Source organism: Pezoporus wallicus, unplaced genomic scaffold (genome assembly GCF_028554395.1).
Source record: "Pezoporus wallicus isolate ANWC-B61680 ecotype Strahan unplaced genomic scaffold, APGP_CSIRO_Pwel_v1 contig_5785, whole genome shotgun sequence".
NCBI lineage: Eukaryota > Metazoa > Chordata > Aves > Psittaciformes > Psittacidae > Pezoporus > Pezoporus wallicus.
In genome coordinates this window covers 5,309,062-5,331,246 of record NW_026641150.1, presented here as the reverse complement: position 1 = coordinate 5,331,246, position 22,185 = coordinate 5,309,062, and the positions used below count along the sequence as shown (strand labels likewise).

Sequence of the window (22,185 nt, the reverse complement as noted above, 5' to 3'; positions counted from 1 at the left end):
TGCAAAGCCTCATCCACCCCTGGTTGCTAATCTGTCCTCTGCTATTCCTCACCCTAGCCTGAGACTTCCTCATGGACTTCCCTGGCCAATGCGAGAACCATTTCCCTAGACAGTACAATGGGGCACATGTCTAACACTTCACAGTATCAAGGAGGTCAAAGTCACTCCCATTTTCCACACAGGGAAAAGGAGTGGAGGCAGGAAATGAGATGCCCCAAGGCTATGGGATGAATCAGTAGCAGAAGCAAAATGAAAACTCAGAACTTCCTGTCTCTTTACTCATCTCCTTGAACACTGTTGATGATTAAGCTCTTAAAAAGTTAATGCAGTTGATGACCTCTACATCTCTGGTCAGTGATTAGGGCCCCAGTGTATTAAATGTGGAAAAGAATAAGCACAGTTTCAAAGAACTGGGAGGAAAAAAACACAGAGAACAAGGAATTTCTTTTGTGGCTACAACATAAACGTTGGGTTCCCATTATTCCCACAGTGCCTCTTCCAGTAAGGAAGGAAGTTGCTCTAGTTCTACCCCTGTGGGTCCACCGAGATTTGAAATTGGCTTAAGCCACAGCTACCACCAACAGGCAATGCTATGGTTACACTTCCTCCCCTGCACATAGTTTCTGCCCCCCCCTTCCCTCTCACCAACACAACCACTCCAGCAGGCATATGAGGAACCAGCCCAGGGAACTGATCAATTGAAACATCAAAAAGTCTTTTCCTCTCTCCTGGGCTATCACTGCACAGCTGTACGAAAGCCTATGCTGACACAAGGGATGAGGTGCCAGATGAGAGGAACAAAAGGCTGGAGAAAGGGAGCTTCAGCCTCCCTCCTTCAGGGATACTGAACCTGCTCAGGGAAGTTCCTCTCCTCTGTTCCATCGGCTGCTGCAAGCCCAGGGAGCAGGAACGGGTGCGACTGTGTCCAAGGGTGACAGAAAGCAGCACAATGACCCTGCAGCTTTCTCTTGCTTTGTTCCCAAACAGATGGAGCTGACTCAGATTTTTTGATGCTTCTACTTAGTTTGTCATTAGAAGACCGAGTCATTTACTGCTCTGTCTGTGGGGTGACTATCCACAGGGCTGAAATTGCCTATCCTTGCATTTCATCTGCATTATGATTTTCAATGGATGTCTCACTCTGTCTCCTTCAGGGGTGCTGGTTTCACTCCATGAGGAAGCCCAAACAGACCGCTCATCTTCTTTCCAGTGGTTTTAGGTTTGGGCTTTTAACCTTTAGACTTTCCAAACTTGGGTAAGTATGCTGTGCTGGTGAAGAGCATGATGAACATGCGAACAGAGTGGTTTTGGCCGCAGCCAGAGAGACTTCTTCCTGGAGAAAGCAACCCTTTCATCCCTCTGCTTGTGTAGGAAGGAAAAGGAAGGTGAGGTAGTGCGGTGCTTCACCTCAGGAACTAGCAGGAAGCTAGTGTGGCATTTACTGCTTTATGAAAACTGCTTTTTTTTTTTTTTTCCCTTAAAGTTAGGGGATGCACCAATTTTCAAGGATTCACAATCTTGTTAGCACTTTTGCTTCTTTAGTGGTCTTCTAGATTCTTTCAGTATCTGATATGATACTAAAACAAACCGAAGAACAAAACTCACTGTAGTAAAATATAAGCTCAAAGATGAGCTGGGACACTATGGTGGAGCCACATCAGAGCTATAATGGTGAAAATGTGTATTTGGGCTTAGACCCTCAGCTCTAAAAAAACTCGAGACTGTATTTACAGGGGCACAAGAAAGGTGTTACATGCTGAGTATGGACAACTTGAGTCCAGAGCCTGGGCTTGAAAATTGTTTCATCCTGAATGACACCACAACAATCTCTGAGGTAGTATGAAAAGGGATTGTGGCATTATAACAGACAAGTTCCACAGGAATGTCATTTTTAGACCCAACAACAGTGAAAAAAGGGAGCACCAGGAGAGGACTGGAAACCAGGACATCACCATGATGCTGCATGGGGAACCCATCATGAAAATGATATGGAAAATTCTTCCCTTGTATTAAAAAAGAAGGCATCAGAACTAGAAATGGTCCAATGAAGGGCAAGTATGGAATGGCTTCCATTCATGGTATCACTAAAAAGACCAGAACTTGCTAGCTGGCAAAAAACTAGGGGGAACACAACAGAAGTCTATTAAAAAAAAAAAAACAAATGGAAAAAATGAGTAGGAAATGACTGTTGTCCCATCCAACACAAGAGCCAGCCATGGATCCTTTCAATCTAGCAAATGATGGTTCAAAGCCAATGAACAAAGGTGGTCTCCACAAGCAGCTAGTTCATCTTTGGAACTCCCTGCCAGAGGACACTTTAAGAGCCAGAATCATGTATGAATCTACAAAGTAAATGGGCAGCCTAATGGAAGGCAAAAATCATCAAAGACTATGAAACGCGGTGACACCAAACACTGCCGAAGAACTCCCTGGGCTGCAGAGAACGGGGAGGATGCCCTAGAGAAGTATCACTGGATGGTTAACATATCCCTCAGCATCCACCACAGGCTACTTCTGGAGACGGTAGGACGCTGGGCTAGACAGGCAATGGGGCTGACCTAGCAAGGCTGCTCTCATGCATAAGACGACAGAGTTAAATCAGCCATGTATTGCAAACCAGGCCGATGATAACAAACCTTTGTGGAAATCCACTTTTCAACACTTACTGCATCTCTAGACCTGATCCTACTACTGTGTGTGTGCACTCAGATGGACCCAGCACAGAGTCCATTGCAAATCAGTTGCCGCCTTATGCTTATGGGTTGCTGTACAGAGGAAAACAGTTGCCTGGTCTGGCCCTGGGTTTCCTTCCTTTGTAGCTGCAGTTTAAGTGAAAATGAAGTACACCATGTTATGGTAATTTATCCTTACACTTTCTGCTCAACAGGTTTGCTTTGTTTTAAAAGTATGTTTCTGTGATACTTATAGCTATGTATATGTAAGTTTGTGGTTAAAGTAGAAGAGACAGGAAAACCTTGGTTCCCACAGGAAACGTAACTCGACCTCTTGCAAGCAGGTAACACTTTTGCCATATCGGTGTGATAAAGAACTTCAATGAGAGACAAATCCTGCCAAGGTTTACACCTGCACGCAACTGCCTGATGTGACTAGCTTCAGAGTGGTTAATGAGACTTTTCCATGATTCAGATGCTGCTGGAAGATGCTTTTGGGTGGGAATGGGGCCTAAGACAATTCTGGCTGCCAGTAAATGGTGTGTTAAAATCACAGCACCATCTTAGCAGTGCTGGACCTGGTTCTGGAGCCTAGGGTTTGCCTCTGTGTCTGCGAGGTCTCTTGATGGGGCAGGAACTTTCCTCCTGTAGGCCTAGAGTCTTGGGGTGGGGGGCACAAAATGAGAGATACGGCTTTGTGTGTGGGGAGGAAGAGGTGGGAATGGAAAATATCCCCACGCCCCACCCCAAGGGCAATGCCTGTCGCGACAGCCTAACATTGACCCTGCTGTCCCCCTCCAAAACCGCCGGGGGCCGGCTGGCACACGGCCCCCTTCCTTTCCCAGGCCTCGGGGCAGCGGCAGGCTGGGGGGGCCACAGCAGCCGGCCCGGCTGAGCCCGTCCCTCCCCGTCCTGCCGCCTCGGCCACGGCCCTGCCGCGGACACGCGTGGGCTCCGCCACACACCCCCATCCGCCCCACCGGGGCTATTGTTGGACTGCGGACAGCGGCGGTGGCAGGCGCACCGCTGCCACGGCCGCTCCCCTCCCCGTCCTCCTTCTCTCTTTCTCTCCCCGCGAGTTTACCCAGCAGTGCTCTGGTGCGGGCGCGTTTCCGCCGGTTTTTCCTGTTGAAGGGAAGGGGGAGCTGTTTTCTTTCTCTCCCTCCCTCCCCGCTCGCAGTATATTTTGTATCCCTTTTCTCCTCCTCCTCCTCTTCCTCCTCCCTCTTCTCCTCCTCCTCCCCAGCTATCTTTGTCTGGCTCGCAGCACCCCACTCCAGCCGCGCGCCCGTGCCCCGCCGCCGGGACGCGCAGCCGCTGCCCGTCGGTGCCCGACACCGTTTCATGCGAGGGCAGCGCCGCGGGAAGGGCTCGGAGGCGGCGGGGGCTCCGCCGCGACGCTGGGCGTGAGCTCTCCCCAACCCCCCTTCATGCAAGAGCGGGGCCGCGGCTGCCGGCTCCCGGCGTGAGCGCCGCCGCCCCGGCCGGGCCGAGCCGAGCCGAGCCGTGCCATGCCCGGGCAAAGGGTGCACCGTGAAGCTACCAGAGGCTGCCGGCCCCGGCGCCGCTCCTGCCGCCGCCGCCGCGACATGGTGTGAGCCCGCTGCCGCCGAGCACGCACCGACCGACACACCGAGCGAGCGACCGGCCCGGGCACCGCGGCCCGCCTCGGAGGGACCCAGCCCCGCAGTGCACCGCGGGGAGACAGACGGACCGCAGCACCCCCTCTCCTTCCTTCCTTCTCCCTCCCTCCTTCCCTTCCTTCACCTCCTTCTCCCCCCTCCTCCTCCCACCATCCATCTATCTATCCATCATCCCCCCCGCCAACCCCTCCCAATGCTGAAGAGTTTCAACCCGGCGGGGCTGGAGTAAAGAAGGGAAGGGCGGAAGGGAGGAGAGGAGCTCCGTGCAATTCACAGCTGCTCCGGGGAGGGGTGAGCGGCGGCCTCGCTATTATTTAACAGAGAAGAAAAAAATAACAAGGAAAAAAAAATACATATATAAAGGAAGAGACGGGAAAATGGCGAACGATTCTCCTGCAAAAAGTCTGGTGGATATCGACCTTTCCTCCCTGCGGGTGAGTGCAGGGGTGGGGATTCCCCCGAGGCCGGCGCTCCCCTGGCCGGGGCCGCCGGGCCGGCGGTGGTGGTGGGAGCGGCCGGGTCCGGGGCTGGGTGCGGGTCCGGTGTCGGGGCGCGGGGGGCCGGCGGCGGTGGCGGCGTGCGGGGAGCCCCGCGGGGGGAGCGCGGCCCTGGGCTGCTTTTCCTTTGTTTGCATGTATTGGCATGTGCGTGGAAAAACAGGGCGCAACAGCTGCACGCCGCCAGCAGCCATCGCCTGACAAAGTGTAACCCCGCTTCTCTTCTCCCCCCCACCCCTCTCTGCCCCTTCTGCCCCCCAGGACCCCGCTGGGATATTTGAGCTGGTGGAAGTGGTTGGCAATGGCACGTACGGGCAAGTCTACAAGGTTTGTGGCAGCGTTTCTTCTCCTTTTATTATTGCCGTTTGTCGAGAGGGTACCCAGTGGCTGTGCCGGGATGACCGCTCGCGGAAGGCGAGCCGCCCGCTGTGGTTGGGGGTGATAAAAATGTTGTCATTGTTACTGCCCGTGACAAGTTTGGCAACCTCTCGGCTTCGGCGTTTACAGCGGGGCAGGAATTACTCTCCCGAGCGCACATCCTGAAATGGTGAAATAGTCCTTTATTGTCCTTATTCCCCCTGCCTTCTCCCCAAAGAAATAACCGAACGGGGTGGACACTGTCCGAGTGTGTTGTGGCTGTACAAATAGGTCCATGGGCTTATTAAAATTGCTGCTGTAAGTCCTTATGGAAGTTGCTGCTGCTGCTGCGGTGACTTTAGACAAAGGCATTGGCCTTCGTTAAGATTGTCACCCGGTTTCCTTGTTGGAAAACCTTCAGAGTGCTGAAGGTGTGAAGTCGGGAGGGAGTGGTGCCACATCCACCCCTGCATGGTTTTGGAGGGTCAGGGTGACAATGATAAGCAATCGAAGCAGGGAAGCTTATTTTGTGAAAATCAGAATTCCCAGAATAACCTGTTTGACAAGTGTATGACTTTAAAAAATAGAAATCGGAGGGTGCCCATATGGGTGTGAAAAGAGCCTGCTTTTTTTTTTTTCTTCCCCTCCAGTGTGCAGTCAGTGGAACAAACAAATCTTGAGATTCTGTGACTTTACAGTGAGTGCTGCCTACCAGGATGACTAATTATTCACGCAGTCCTAATACTTGGCAAAAGGCTGAAGGCTCCGGCCTTAAGCTGTGTAGAAATGAAAGGCACATTTGCAGGGGGAAGGAGAGGTAACTGGAGGTGACCGATCGTGCCTATCTGCTTTGTTTTTATTTCATTTTCTATTATATTTATTTATTCTTTTGCTTGTAAACAAAGCAGAATAATTGGTGAGTTTCCCTGATGGGGAGATACTGCTGGTTGCAGCTCCAGTAACTAAATAAAGCACTTTGGTGCCTCTTCGGCAAACAAAACACATGTCAGTTTGTTTTGAGGGCGTGAACCTAAGCCTTAGTACTGATGGAGAGGTAGTCTGCCTGCGCCGCGCGAGTTGCATGTGAAGAGTGGAGGTGGAATAACCAGGCTGCTGCTGTTGGCAGAAGGCTGGGGAAAAGGATGTGGCTCAGAGGGCCAGAGAGGAAGGGGGAGATGAGTGAGAAGCTGCACTTCATAGAATGGTTTGGGTTGGAAGGGACCTTAAAGCTCATCTAGTTCTACCCCCCACCGCCACAGGCAGGGACACCTTCCACTAGACCAGGTTGCTCAAAACTGACCATTTTTCCCCCCCTAGCATTTAATTTCTGACAAATGAAATGGCACCGTTTGTGTATTTTCTGTAGTCCTTCTGCTCCCAGAGCTTGCATCACCTGAGCCCTTCTTACATAAAAAAAAAAAAAAGTAGGGCGTGAATGTGTGACTTGAAACTCTCCTGTTAATTATTGCAATTTGGTGCATTGTTTCTTGGCTTACTTGTTAATACTTTGACTTAATGAGCGAAGTCCTGGGTGGTTTAACAGCCTTGACAATAGGGATCTTAAATTTCATTTTCCTGGGTATGCTAGAACCCTCCTGGAATAGTCAGCATTAGAAATGAAACTCAGCATATGCATTTAGTGACTTGGAAGAGTGAATGACACCTAAGGTCTGAGGGGCATCTGTGTCGCTCTGATAACAGGGGGAGCAGGAGGCTGTTTCTGTCAGGGCATTAGTTTAAATGTGTGTCTGATGTGAGGTTTCCCCTGCCCTTCCTCATGGTTTCCTCTTGCCTGGTGACTGAGGGCATGGTGCTTTGGGTGCCAGGGATAAAAGAAGTAGGTGAATACTGCTTTGCTATGGAGCCTGTTGGACAGTAATGGGTTGTCAGCTGTGTAAATTTGGATTGGCACTGCTGCTTCTCTGTGTACAGAGGCTTGACATGTGGACACCTAATAGGGTTGTATGTAAACAAAAGACACCAAAACAACAAACTTCCTTGTTGTGATTAAACCTGGGCTTTATTCTTAAAATAATGCAGTTATATAAAAAAAACCCATAGATCAGTGCAGTAGGATTTAGCTTTTCTCAGCCACTCTTTTGTTAGGAAAAATGCTCCAGGGACAGGTAGAGACGAAACTGTGTGTGTATGTGGTGAGGGCTTTCGGAGGAACTGCATAACCGAGGGAAAAACGTGGTTACGCTGTGTTTGCTTGTTGCCTTCCGCTTTCCTCCTACCCAGCAACCTCTCCTCGGAATCCCTCTTCCCAGATGGTCTTATTTCCCTTTCCAGCAGGCTGTCATCCCAAGGGACAGACGGGGGGTGTGGGAGAAGGGATAGGTAGGTTGTCTGTGGAGGTGTGTGTGCCCCCAGATGTGCGGGGCAGTGTTACTTTGATGTACTTCCACGCTGGTGTATCGGCATCGGCGATGATGTCACCCGGGAGCGGGATTGGCTGGCTACCTGCCACTGCGGGAGGACGGAGGGAGCGGGAGAGGGCATGACGTTATCTCTTTGTCTAGCTCATACACCCTGGCGATGATACCGAAGGTCGTGTGCTGGGGAGTCTGCTTTCCAGCCTGGGTGGGAAGGGCACTACACCGACCTGTTGAAAGGCAGAGAATAGTCCTGTTCTCCTCTTTGCCTCAGCTGGGCTTGCTGGAAATAGCTCAGCTCTGCCAAGCTAAAGATATTTCTATACATAGTTCTACCATAGCTATTTATTTAGCTATATATGGGTGTATTGATGTATATTGGAACATGAAATACAAGGACAGCCTTTGTTTGTTTGGCATCTAAATGCAAGTGGAGTTACACCCTGTCATGGAGTAGTGTGGATCCTTGTGGGATTTTATGCCATTAAATGGGTTGGCTTATGTGGAGTGTACTATAGGCCTGGGACCTTGGTGGTGAGGTTTTAAAAATACTAAGTTTTCAGCTGCTGTGTTGAAGTGTATAGAGTTTGTTATTTTCATCTTCATAACCTGGCTTACACTTCTGCTGTGTGAAGGAACCTTGTGTTTCAAGAGGAGCTTGTTACGCAGCAGTGAATGGGGGAAGCCTGAGTTCCCCAGGCCTGGGTACCCAAAAGACTTGGGTTGTTCTGGGGAAGTCTTTGTGCAGGGGAAGGGGCTGCGGCAGGAGTGTTTTATTCATTTTAGGGCAAAGCAGAGCTCATCCAAAATCCTGGGGAATGAAAAGCCAGCCTGGAAGTTGTTTGCCCTTCTGTAGTCAGCTCAAAATCTGAGAATAATGGCACAGAAGAAAGAAGGAAGATTCTGCAAATTGCATCACTTGTAAGTTAGAAAGCAAAGGTTTAAGCGTTGCAGAGCAGAGTTCCCTCTGAAAACACCGGCTGCACAGCCCCCCGAGTCCTTGAACACGTTTAAGGAGCCCCATGCCTCTGCTGGAGTTTGGAGAGGAGAAATTGCCCTGCAACAGGTTGGTATCAGCTGATGGGAGTGAGAGGCATGTGCGGGCTTGTCCCTGCCTGCCTGCCTGCAGCAGGCAGAGCTGGCATTGGAGCTCACCTGCCTGGGGCCGGAGCCCCTGAGCCCTCTTTTAACCAGCAGAATAGTGATGTGCCACCTTTAAGCAGTGAGGTGCAAGCAGGGATGATGCCAGCGCACACAGAATTCAGAAAAACTGTAATAGTCTGTAACTGCTTTTGTGTGCATGCTGCAGTCTTGTGGGGTGGCTGTGCCTCCAGTCCCTGTCCCTCCTGAGCTCTGTGCTGCTTCACCTGAGCTCTTCGGTGTAGTTGGAACTTGCAGCCAGCTCACCGAATGATCAGTTGCCTTCAGGACTTTATATCTGATCTTTTTCAAATCGTGCAGGAGCATTTTTAGCATTGCTGTGGTCAGATTTTAGTATTTCACATCCAGCAGTAACCTTCATTTGAAATTTGGCTCTCACAAAATGAAAACACTCCCGAAATTTGCCTTGAGATAAGATTCAAACTAGGTATTTGCTTCCCTTCTGTTTTTTTCTAAATGCAGAAATGACCTGTGAGCTAAAGAGATTGGTTAATATTTTGCACATATTAAAATCTCTGTCATCTGATTGTTCGTGGAGGCACAAGTATTCTGTTACTGAGACTGAACTGTGTGAAGCTGCTGAGTCAATTTATTTCGGGGTGTGCATATGTGTTTTTAAAGACAGTTAACACGTTGAAATAGCTGTTGTGAGTGTGCTGTTACATCTTGCAGATAGACATCCTAATTCTCTTGTAGCAGCGATGACTGGGGGGAAGGCTGGTTTTGTGTGAGTTCTGAGGCATCACAGGAGTGCACCAGGAAGAGGAGAATTAGGGATGATATTCCTAATTGCCCTCAGCACAGGCTGGTGTGGCTTTAGAACAGCCTTGTAATAGTTAACTCATAGTGAAGGCTTCTTTTGTTGATTTATGTTGCAGCCTTCCAAAACTGCATGTAAATGATGTGTATTGTCTAACTGCTGGCTCGTAAAAGGAAATGATGTAAGATGTGATCGTTTAAATGCTGATTTGAAAAGAAATTAAAACTTGGATAAATGTTTTCCCACGCTAAGGATACTCTATTTTTGTCTTAATGGACTTTCTATCTTAGAAGGTGACTGTGTTGGGGGGTAGGGAAAGAGGACAGTGCTTGGTATTCTCTACTAACTCAGTTGGATTTATTTTTTAGCCCTCCCCTCCTTTTCCTTCTTTCACTGCTAAAGGGACATCATTGTGGATTCAGATGATTTTGTTAACACGAATACAGTTCCAGTCTTATCGCTATAAAGACAAACTGTGCTGAGGATCAGTGAGGTCACTGGCTTTCAGGAACTGGTTCAGACCAGCTCTCTTAAGTATGAACTGCCCTTCTTGCTTTCCTCCTCAGACTTTTTGGGGGTTGTATTGCAATGGGAGAGTTTGCTGTTGGAGAAACCAGGAAGGACCAGGCAGCGGCTGGAGAATGCTGGCATTTCTCTGGGTCCTGCAGCTAGATGTTTGTGCCCCTGTTCTCCCCCAAATTGGCTGAACTTTTCAGCAGTTCTCCATCACCCAAATCCTTCTTAATTAAATATACAAAAGCTAGGCAGGTGGCCAGTGGGGATTACTGATACTTATTTTTATTGAAAAAGAAAAAAAGAAAGCAACCTGCTAGTTGTGGGTAGCTGCGTGTCCCTCTTGTTCTTCCTCCCCCGGTCCATCTGTCTGTTTGTCAAAACATCTTTTCTTTTGTGTCTTGTCTTAAATCAAATTGCAGACTCCTGGGCAGGGACTTCTTATTCCTGGAGTAATCGTAAGAGGCACTCTGGGACCTGGCTTTGTGCAGTGATTTGGGGTGGTGGATATGACAGAATACAGCCTTATGCTGACTCCTAGGAAATTTTCTCAGCTTTCTGTAGGGAGATTTTTTCTGTTGAAGAGGATAAAATTTCAGTTGAAATAGTCCTGTACTCTCTCCTTGCTTTTTATATGTGTGTGTGCTCACTCCCTGTTGGCAGTGGTAGGGGTCATTTCCCCAGGTCTGCAAAGGTGGATGGTTTTAGCCATAAGGCTCTCTGCACCTCTCTCTGGGCATGGAGAGGTGAGCTTTGTTCGTGAAGGCCGAGGGTTAGGGGTTGTTTTTAGTTTAGGTGTACTGAAGAAAGAAGGGGAGGAAGAACAGAATGTACACCTTCTGTGCCTTGCTTTAGTTTTGCTCTCTCCTGGTAATGGAAATTTTGGTGATGTGTCAACTTCCAGGTACCAGAGCATCAGCGGTAGCGTGCAGAAGTGCTTTTTCTGGCCTCTGTGATGATGGCAGGTCTGCGCCTCCCACCCTAGGGGGTGGTATAGAGGAATGTCCCCAAAGTGAATCCAGCATTACGAGAGGTGTTCACCCTTTGCATTTTCCTGCCTTCAGCATATACATTTTTTAGTATAAGTTTTTGAACTAGAATGCCAGCTGACTTCTGTGGCCTAGCGTGTGTTTTTGTATACACATTACGTTCTAGTTATCCTCTTTTCAGGTGGTGCTTTCTGTTGCAGGAGTGATTTCAGCTGAGTAGGTTTATGTACCGCCCTTCTTGAGATCTGTTTTCCTTGGAGGAAAGTGGTATTTTTGTTTTTCCCATTTTACATTTCTGACTGCACACTGGCTCCACCAGAAGTGTTTCTCCCTGCCTTTCGATGACGTTCATATTTAAGCTCAATAGCATTGACTTGCACAATGTGAGCTTGACTGTATTCAAAAGTTACAGTCAGATCCTTATCTGCGGCATTATTTTAGGTGCCAGTCCAAAGAAAGTGGTGGAAAGAATTTGGCTTGCTTGAACGAGAGGTGGAGTTGGGAGGGGATCTCATAGATTTGCACAAGAGTTTTGTTATCAAATACCTTATGCTTGTAGCATTACGGGTCCGTGATTGTTTCTCAGGCCAGCACAGGCTCAAGGAAAGATACTAAAGTCAGGCTGCTATGGGAAAGGAGAGGAAAAAACCCACAACTGTGCATGCTTCTTGGGAACTTTGAGGTAGCTTTGAATGTAGAGGGCTTGGAGATCTAGACGTTACATCTCTGTTACTTCCAAAGTGTGTTTTCTGCCTTGGATGCGGTGTGAAACACTTGCACAGAGGTACAAAATACAACACTGATTACAAACTGCAGAGTGCTGCCAAATGGTCAATACACTGTTGGGAAGTTCATGATGCCTCCATGCAGCCCCCATTCCTAGTCCCTTCTCCTGTCCTGAGCAAGGCTTGCTGTGTCTCCTCCTGGGTGGCCAAGGGCTCAGCAGTCCTAACTTCTGCGGTATTGATTTCAGTGTTAGAGAAAGAGCAGGGCAGCTTTCTGAAGGAGAAAAGAGTACAGACAGGAGACACGATAGTCCTGCAGGCAAAGCAGTCCTTTGCTCTCCTGGGCTTTGCTGTCCTGCAGCAGAGTGAAATCTGCTGCTCTGAATGTAATGAATAACTACAATTTGACCTCAGTGGTGTTGGTTTTAATTTGCTGCTGAAGAAGGATGAAATCACAGAGACTGGGGACTGCAGACACTCACCCTTGCAGGGCACTTGCACTTATGAAGCACATGGGGAACAAACAGTGTATGGATAGAGTAGGCTTTTGTCCACTTCATTTGGAAATTGGTGCAGCTAACTCCTGTCTCGAGTACCCTGTAGCAGGCATGAAGGGTGTTGACACCTTCCTGGGGTTCTCCTATGTCCTCCTCTTGCTTGATCTTGCATCATACTCATAAGGAGCAGCTCTGGGAAAAGGTGGAGTTAGGAAGAGATAGTAGGACAGCTCGGAGAGGATCAGCCTACTGAAGGTAAATTTACAGCGTAAAGAAGAGGGAGCAGAAGGAGAAGCTGGCTTAAATAGTAAGAGTGACTTGATGGACTATTCATAGTTGAGGGAAATAAAAAGTGTGGAGTCAGGGGAGTGCTTAATACAAGAAAAAGTGAGGGACAGCTTAACTGTCAGTAATAACCACATTAGCATATATAATTCCATGTTAAAACCCATATATGTTATGAAAGAGATTAGCTTTTACCCATGGCAGGTCACTAACCACCAGGCTTTGGGCTTATGCAGACCAGGGGAATGTTTATTGACGCAGGTTTTTGTGCTGATTTCAGCATGGCCCAGGCTGAGGATACCTCCCTCAGCCCACCTAGCGGTGTTGTGACCATGTGCCGGAATAATTGATGTCTTCTGGAGGAGATTGTTCAACACTCCTGGCAAAATCTGTCTTTCCCACCAAAGCTGCACCTCCCTGGGCTGCTCTGCTGCTGTAGCTGTCGTTACTGCTGTACAAACAGGACACTGCAAGTGCCAGCAGGTCCTGATCAGCCTGTCTAGTAATAAAACAGCTAATGTGGTAAAACTCCTAACATGGATGCAGTTATACTGGTATTGTAGTGCTTATCTGGTATGTCTCCGTCACCTCCCTTTGGAGCTGTCCCATGGCGTGTTGATAATCCCTGCTCTGTGTGCAGGGATCACAGTGAGTCATGGTACCTGCGGCTGAAGGAGCTGCATGGGCTGTAGGCACACGCTTCCTGGAGCAAGGCAGCCCTGCCCCTGGAGAAGGTGTGCTGTGGGCTGGGGTCAGCAACATGGCTGCTGGGGCTGTTGGTGGTGCATTGTGGCTGTTTGTCAGCTTCTTCCTCTGCCCATCTGTGCCTCCAGTGCCGCAGTATCTCCCTGGCTCCAGGCTGCTGGGGTGGCACACTAACCTAATGCTCTTTCCACCACCCTGGCCAGGGAAGTCCTAAAAAATCCAGGTTGGACGGGGCTTTGAGCAGCCTGGTCTAGCAGAAGGTGTCCCTGCTCATGGTTGATGATCTTTAAGGTCCCTTCCAACCCAAACCATTCTACAGTCCCTTTGGGAATCTTGCGTTTGCAGCTTTGGAGTCATGGGTGCTGCCCTGCTCTCCACCTGCCTCTGAAAGCTTTCCTTCTTCTAGTGCCACTCTCCACCTGTAAATGCTGGTTTTCGTGTTCACACATAACACCCGTCTGCTTGGTGTTTGGGTCTGACTCTGTAATGTACTGTCCCCAAATGTGGCTTTGGATTTCAGTATGCTTCTGGAGTCCCCTTCACTTCACTGTACATTTTAGGGCTCTCAAATTTGGGCTCGTTTAAGTTTGAATGTTTGAGTTACCATCTTTTTATGTTGTACCAGCCCATGGTATGGACTTGTTGGCTCTGGTTCCTGCACCTGGCAGCTTCATCAGGGGACAGAGTTGAAATGGGAGGACTTTACTCAGGCAGGTAAAGGAGCGGCAGCAGCTTAAAATACTCAGTTGCACCAAATCTGAGTTTTACTGACTTCCAGAGGACTACCAAGGCAATAGTTCACTCCTGCTGGTTTACCTCAAAGCTGATGTGCTTTGTTTGGTTTTTTTTGCAACAGTTAAAAGTTACTTTAAGTCTTAAAACCACAACAGTTAATTTCAGTTAAGCTCTGGTAGGTTTCAATGGTTTCTTCCCAGGATTTTGTGAAAGTAGCTGTAGGGGATGACAGTGAGCAAGAGTTCATGATTCTAATTTAAACAGTAAGCTCAAACCAAAATAAACTTGTCTCAAAACTTGCCCCCTGCACTTCAAGCTATCTAATGGTATTGGGTTGTTTTGTTTTCAAACCCAGGAAATAAAAGCTTCATGTCAATGGGCCTTAATGTGTTACAGCAAAGTATACTATGGTGTATTTGGATTTATGTGTCTTAAAGTCCAGGACCTCCCAGCATTATTGCAGTTGATCATTTTTCTTCATTTTTGTGCTTCACAAGGAAGATTCAATAGAAAAGCTAAAAGGAAGCGCAGCTGTACCCGTTTTGCAAGGCTGTTGTCAAGAGGGAATACTTGTGCACCAGTTCCCTCAAGAATTATTATGACTATTGCAGTAGCACTTGTTAGTGGAGTACACCTTAGGGGCCATCAGCATTTTGATTTTCTTTATGCACCCCTTACCTGCGAAGGTTTATAACTTGGGTACAAGTATTCTTTGCATTTTGTAGTGAGAGCTGCAGATAGAACCTGTGGTCAGTAGTTTACAGCTTGTTTCTGTGCACTGGACTTGGTCGGTACTTTTGAAAGGTGCTTAAATAGGGTCTGCTATAGGCCTATTGCCCCTCTGCTGTCTAAATCTGAGCTGGATGGAGAGAAAGAGGACAGGGGAATGGCCTCTGGAGATAGCTGCCCTGAGGATGAGTTCAGTTGCTCTTTACCCGAGTCTTAATTCTAATGGAACCTTGTGATGAACATTTCAGTTGTGTATCTTCCAGATGTCTAAGGCTGGCAGGTTGACATCCCCCTTCTTCCCCCCATACCATGCATGTAGTAGTTTCTACTGTCTGTTATCTTTGTGAAATGTATAGTAGGAGTGAAGGTGCCTCTATACATGAATATGCAAAAGTGCGTAGCATCTAAAGCCCTTCTTGCCCATCACTGGGAAGAGAAGCATCCCTTTACCCAGAAGACTCATAAATAAGTGACTGGCTTTTGCGTGCATTTACCAAAAGGTGAATGTACTTTCCCTCAGTATCTCTGCACATTTATGTGAAGGCTAGGAACTTAAATATAGATGGGTTTATTTCTGCAGAACTTCTGAGGGATCCAGTTGAGAAGAGCTATCAGTGTGAGAAGTCAGTGCCTTGTGTCTCCTCTCTTGTGCTCACTGCAATATGTGCTGAGGTCTTCCCTGTTAAAATAAACTATACGTCTACAGAAAATTCATTTATTCTAGGTTACTGTTGTTCAGAAGAGAATTACAGAAATACTTTTAAACTCCTGATGATCTTGATAAGGGTCGTAATGAAACATCTAACGTTCAAGCTGTTTTTTTCAAAGGTGTGCTTCTCTACAAGATATCTTTTCCCAGCAAACCTGTGTGGGGTTTTGTTATTTATTTTTCCCCAGCCATGTCATCGTATTGCTTCTCCGTAGCTGTGAGCTCAGATAATAAATCCAGTCAGGTTGGGATCTTAGTTTTAAATTTCAACCTGTTGTAAATACAACCCTAATTTTTCTCTAATTAACACTTGGGGCTTTTTAAAGGCAATATAATGTGTGTTCCTTCTGGAGCTAGAGTGGACATTCCTGAAGTACTTGAAGTTTCATATTCCGCGCCCGTTGTTAAACCCAACTGTCAGTTGCATGGTAATCTCCCGTGTAAACACAGAAAGGAGTGGAGCTCTTTTGTGCTTCTCTGATGCTCCAGTTATCCACTTTGTTTTACACCCTCCTTGGGTGAGGATGTGTGAGGGAAGTACAGTGGGGAACTGATGTAATTTATTCTCAGCCAACCAGGAAATATATGACAGAGATACAATCCAAATCTCTGGATGCAAAGTACTGTGCTTTGACGAGAAGAGATCCCTTTGTTGCCTTAGTGATAGCTGGGATCAGTTTTCACGCTTACCCATGCCAAAGAGAGGGAACACTGCACGTTGACCCTCTGGTCTTGTAGGAGCTGCTCAGAGGAAGGGACTGAATGTTCTTGGGCAGCTGAGCGAGCCTCCTGGTGCCCCTGCTTGTTTTACTTGTGTTTGTGGTGGAATTGTTATGTGCCATGTTGCAGTTGGTGAGGCTTCTGTTTATAAATGGGTTTTGCAGAAAGGCCTGAACTGTTGCTCACATTGAACTGTATTGGTGTCTTTAACAGAGGTGAGGCGGGTATTAGGATATTTTACTATGACCAAACAGCAGCGTTAATACCTTTAAAATTGGTACATTGATGTTGCGAGCAGATACCACGTTACAGCGGTAGCTTCAGGGGCCTTCTGCTGTGTACAAGAGCTCTTGGTTGGTTTAGAAAGCAAATAAATAAAATACAAAAAGCCACCCTAACACAATGGAGCACGTTAAACCGAAAATGCAGTGATGCTATATCCTTAGCTTATCCTGCAATCCGCTGTTATTTCAGCAGATTAGGTTAATGATGCACTGTTGCAGGAGAAGGAACAAAAGGCGCAGCGTTGAGAGCTGTGGGGAAGTCTCGCATGTGAAGGGCCCCCCTGATTTCATGGCATGTGTTCTGTACACCGGCACCATACCTCACACATGATGCTCTTGCCCCGGGGCAAGTTTAGAGGAGACCCTGCGCCGCAGGGATTGGGGCTTTGTCAGGGTGGCACACCTCCAGGCTCCCTTAAATTGTCACCTTTGCCTGTGTTTCTGGTGTGGTCTTGCGGGGGAAGAAAGAATGTCAGGCTATTAATAGTGACGGCACAGGCTTTCTCCTCTTCATCTGTTAAAAATCACTGGAATGCTTTGAATAACAAATTACCAAAAATCCATTTTTTTTTTGGTTTCTCAATCTGAGCGATGGGAGGTGTGCTTTGCTCCTTACTTTCCCCCATGTGAAGCGCAAAGAAATCCTCTGATCTGACTTGTCCTCGGGCGCTATGGAAAATGCTTTACACGGCTCCCTCTGTGTATTTTAGGTTCTCGCCAAGAGTTAAATTCTGGAGTGATGACAAGTGAATATGGAGAAAATGTTTCAAGTCATGTGAAAGAAATGTTACTTGCTAAGTAACTTGAGTGTTAAAAGAAGGGATGGGGAAAGCTTTTCCTAGGCTTTATGGAAGTCTTATATGGCAAGGAATGAAAATCTTTAATATTGACCTAATTTTATTTGTATTTAAGATCAAAGAGCTCTTGTGAATGAGTTGCTTGTCTTATATGTCACTGGCTTTATGGTTTTCTGAATGACTTGAGGCAGTAAATCAGTCCTGAGCAATGCTACCTTTCCTTATGTTTCCTCTGTGGTAATGGAAGCCCTCTCTGGTTTCCTCTTCAGGAATAAAAATATATTTGTTAGTCAGCAGACTTCTTTCTGGTTCAGTTGCTGAGTTTGGAGGTGCCTCCGCATGGGTCAAGTGTTGTGGCAGTGCTTGCATTGGGTTTTGGGAGAGGAAGAGACATGGGCAATGAAACCACTGTCATTGACACTGCCACATCGGTCGTAGATCAAGTCCCTGCTGTGATTGCGATTTGACTTTGGAGCATCCCCTTCTGCTGCTGCTCTGCCCCTCTTAGGTTTTTGATAACAAAGCATGTAGTCAGTGTGTGCTGTTGTTGTGAGGGAGTATGTTTTGTATACATATGGTGTGTTTGCACTGGGCTATGTGGGAAAAGGGGAAGGTTTTCTTATGTACTCCCCACCAGTAGGATTTCCTATTGCGGAAAGGAGAGGGGAAGGTGAAGCAGACATCTGAAACACCCTGGGTGGTATCTCGTTACTTTATTCCAGCAGGGAGAGGAATCCCACTTGCTGGCATGGCACAGAGCTGTGCTAAAGGTGCTGGGTCTTGGAGATATCTCATTCTTAGTGGAGAATATACTGACCCAGTAGCACCATAATGTGAGTTTTAATCTTTCTCTGTAACTCAGATAGGAGAAGATGGGAAAAGGGAATGTGGACAGCATTTCAGATCTGCAGAGATGGCAACAACTTAGTTTGTAATCCTTGGGAGTTTGGAAACAAAGCTAGTAGGCTTGGGTATTAAAGTGTCACGTTACTGTTAATACCCATTCGCCCTGCAGGGTCAATACGCTTCAGAGAAGAGATGAAATCTCTGTGGGTGCCGTTGTCTGAACCGTTGACAGATGTGAAATAGCACGTGTACATGAAAACCCACTGAAGAGGTGTGGGTGGTACAGTACTGCTGAGGTGGGGATTTGGCCTGCTGAGCTTTGACTGCTAGTGGGTCTGTGTCAGTGGTGGTGGGTGGTGCTGACATGGCTGAGACTCATCTCTGCTTGGAGCCGGTGTTCCTTGTGAGAGTGAGAGGTGCCCAATAAAGGGGGTTTCTCATAAAGCCACTTGTGTTGCTGAGCTTTACCATACCTGGCTTTTTGTCAAGGTTAGCTGGAAAGTTGGGAGTGCATTTTTCTTCCAAGAACTCTTGGTTTAAAGCGCCATTAATTGTATGTCAGTTACCATATGTGTTACGATAATAACCAAGAGTGGAAAGGACTAGATTTATTTCAGTAAACATTTCACCTAGTAAAAATTTAATAGCTTGTCCGCCTTCAAAGGCCGTTCGTTTTTTATCCTTTGCAGACTGCGCACCCAGCAGCAGTACAGAGTGTTTCCCGGAGAGCTGTGTTTATAACCTGACCTTGAGATGCTGCTCTTCCCAAGAGATGGGGCCGTTCAAGGATGCTCAGTCCTGAGTTTCTTTGCAAGGCGCAGATTGGGTTTGCCTCTGCTGTGCTGAATTCTGTGGATTTCTTTTAATAGTGACTACGGACAGCTTTGGAAGGTGATAAAACCAGCATGCTGAAATGACTAGGGACTTGCGTCTGAATCACAGCCGTCAGCAAAACCACCTAGTTTCAGGAACTGCTCTGCGTGACGGCAGAAAGTCTTGTGAGCACCCGAGCCAAAGTTCTCTTCGACAAATGTGTGGTTTCGTGATTTGAATGTTTTGAGGGGAAAGTTTTTGAATGTCTCTGCTGTCTTAGGGCGGCAGTAATAGTGTCCTTTATGGGTCATGCAGACTACCTGTGTATTTATAATTCAAGAGGCATCAATGTTGCTTGAGAGAAAAAGAAGTGTGTTGGAATAAGAGCATGGTAGAGGTAGTCTTTCTTCCGCAGTGTTCATGTGTATATTGGTTTAGTTCAGATTGCTTTTCTAAAGCTATAAGTACTTCGGCTGTCCAGGGTCAGGCCCTATCTGCTGAAGTCAGTGGAACTATACTGGGTATCAGCCTCATTGCAGCTTGGGGTTAGAGCTGTGTGGGCAGAGGCTTGCACGTTTTGGTTTGAGACAATGTTCCCTCATCAGGCTTGAGAGAAAAGGTATTTTTTCTAGAAACTGTTTTGGAACATGAGGCATTTTTGAAAAGTGCCTCATGACTGAAACGTCTTTGACTTATTCTTTGATCCTTTCCCATAGAATAAATTTTCTATTTTTGCCCTTTTTTTAGCAGTGGCAGGTTTCTCCCCCTTTCTGTGGTTTGTTTTGTCCTTCTTGCTCTCTTTCCTCATACTCATCTGATGTGGGTGAATTTCTCCCGCTGCTCTCCCTTCCTCTAAACTCGACACTCATCATCCTTTGCATTTCTTCCTCTAGGCTTGTCTGTGGCTTTTTTTTTTTTTTTTTGGTACAAAAGTAAGTAGCAAATAGAAAGGATATGGTTAAATCCACATGACCTCTGGTATTGGCTGTAGTTCTGCCAAGATGAGTGAGGTTTGTTTGTATTTTCATTAATGTGTTTCTCCACACGCATTCTTTAGATCTTTTTTTTTTTTTCCTGTGGTCTCTTTTTACCCTGGCCTGCCAAAGAAATGAGGCTCCATCCGTTTCAGCCTCTCCTCAGCACTTTTTCAACCTCAGGGCTGACTTAGCTGTATTTTGGTTTGGGGTACGGGTCTCATCTAAAATCCTCCCAAGTTTCGTGAAAAATAAATGACTAGGTTGATGGGAGCAAGAGAGCCTGTTCTCTCTTCTCCTACCTGCTGCTTCCCTGTGGAGAAAGCCTATTAGCCCTCCTTTTTATTGGGCGTTGGGAAGATGCGTGCCTGAGATGAAGGCTTCAGGTTTATCTCTGCTCGCAGCACTGGCTGTTTGCTGAGGGGTCACAGTTGTTACCTGTTGGCTGAGCAAAAACAGAGAAGAAAAAGGTCTGGGGTCTGTCTTCTGCTCCGCTGGGTTAATTTATTGTTTCCTCTCCCATTATCTTTCGGACAAAACTGTGGTGCCATCTCCTGAAGTTAGAGGGGTCCCTGCCGATGGAGGTGGCAGTCGGAGGCACTCTGTGGGGATGCTCTCTCCCAAGAGCTCCTCTCTCTGCCGGGATTGAAGGTGTGAGGTTTGTATATGCTAACTAAAGTGCATTGAAAGTCTTTGTCTAGACAAGGCGCGCTGCCCTTGACACATGCTAAGTCTGTGAAGTTAAAGCCTCAGGTACTTAGTGTGTATGCTAACCTCGGGTGGTAAATCCAGGGCTAGACAAGCCCCCTGAGGAGGTGGTGGACAAGGTGGGGATTTCTTTGCATTAGTCTTTGCTTCAATCTCAGCCGGTGCCTGAATGCAGGACTGCTAATAAACAGTTGTAAACCCTGGATGCTTTTGCTCTTGTCAGCTCCTGTCTGAATAGGTTTTTTTTTTCATGGCAAATACTTGTTTGCTCATGTTTCTCTTTTAAGGAAGGCAGTTAAACTAGGCAATAACCACCAGTAATTCAGTGCTCTGTTAAGCATGTAATAAACCAAGCCCCAGATCCCTTGCTCTCAAGCCATTAGAGACTGCTGCCCTTTGTTCCTCCCTGTGGGGGGAGGAGGGAATAAACGGGCCACAGCAGACTTGTTTGATACGGGAAGGACAAAAGGGTGGCTAGAGAGGGGAGCAGTGCGATGCATTACCATCCTTCCCCAAAAACACTGGATAAAAACCCGGTCTTTGCTCTGTGCCTTTGATGGCAAATTTGTTTAAGGAGGGGGTTGCAGCTCCTCATAGCTGGGGATGGATGAAGCACCGGGTCTCAGCTCACCCCCCTGGGCAAGGCTTTTTGATGCCAGTGTGGGTGCAGAGTGGAAACAAAGCGAAGGTTTTAACCGGTGTGTGGATGTGTTTAGGACAAGGGTCTCACAGAGCTCTGGGAAACAAAATTAAGTGCCTTCTTACCTCTGAATTGCCCTTTTAAGCCTCAAACCCAACCTCTGCAAATCAATTTGCTCTTTTACAAGGACAGTGGTTTCATGCCATTTCTCCACATGATTTTGGAAACTGCATTTCCAGAGAGGAGCTTTCTTACACATACGCAGAACAAATTTTGGCAGAATGTTTCACTTCCTTCTAGCTTCAGACTTAGGAAAATGAACTCCTTCATGACTTTTCAAAGTGTGGGTTTAAGCAAAAGCTCTCAAGGCATTTTAGTGCTGCTTCTGATGCAGCTGTTACTTTAAGGAATCTCTTTTTAAACTGGAGGTGGCTGGTAAATATATTGAGGACGGGAAAATGCAGCATTGGTCTGGATAAACTGTAGTTTAGCTGATACTCTGAGGCTGGTGGCAGGTAAAAAAGACATTCTGTCAGAAAGATAAAAGGAGAAGGACTAGTTTAAATTTAGATACGTCTACTTTTTAACAACCTTTGCTGAAATTTTCTGCTTCTGCAACTTATTTTAACAGCATTGCCGTCCAGGAGAGAACCATCGCTCCCTGCCACCCCACTTCAACTGCTTTGTTGTAACGCTTCTGGCTATTCAAAATTTGATGTGACTTTTAGTGCAATTCGCTGTACCGCATTTAGTATACATGAATTCTGTTTCCTGGTCTTTTAGGTATAAGGAGGTGCCCAGTGGCTGTGTAAATGCTGAATGGCAGTGTGTAAGACTGTGTGCATGAGGCAACTGGTAGGGAGGGGACAGGGGAGTTGAGGGAGGAGAGCAGGTCATCCCCACGGGTCTGAGTTCATCTTGTTGGCTTGCAGCTTCCATGTGGACTGCCACCGCATCCCATCTCTGGTTCTGCGGGTTATCCAATGTGATCGTCCCCCTGAGACTGTGTGGGCATCACGGCCTTAAGAAATGGTTCATTTAATTCATCAGG

General features: G+C 47.2%; 1 protein-coding gene across 9 annotated transcripts in view; it reads left to right on the top strand.

Moving 5' to 3' along the window:
- The first annotated feature begins 3,801 nt into the window (after positions 1 to 3,801).
- The window catches only part of MAP4K4 (mitogen-activated protein kinase kinase kinase kinase 4), a 165,102-nt gene continuing 146,718 nt past the window's right edge, over positions 3,802 to 22,185 (top strand). For 3 of the 9 annotated variants that reach the window (XM_057422364.1, XM_057422367.1, XM_057422362.1), the window contains exons 1-2: positions 3,803 to 4,749; positions 5,074 to 5,139. In XM_057422364.1, the coding sequence (XP_057278347.1) occupies positions 4,693 to 4,749; positions 5,074 to 5,139 (123 nt within the window). In that variant the 5' untranslated portion in view covers positions 3,803 to 4,692. Of the gene's footprint in view, positions 4,750 to 5,073; positions 5,140 to 22,185 lie in introns of all 9 variants that reach the window. The other 6 variants (XM_057422371.1, XM_057422369.1, XM_057422366.1 and 3 more) reach the window with 4 other exon arrangements.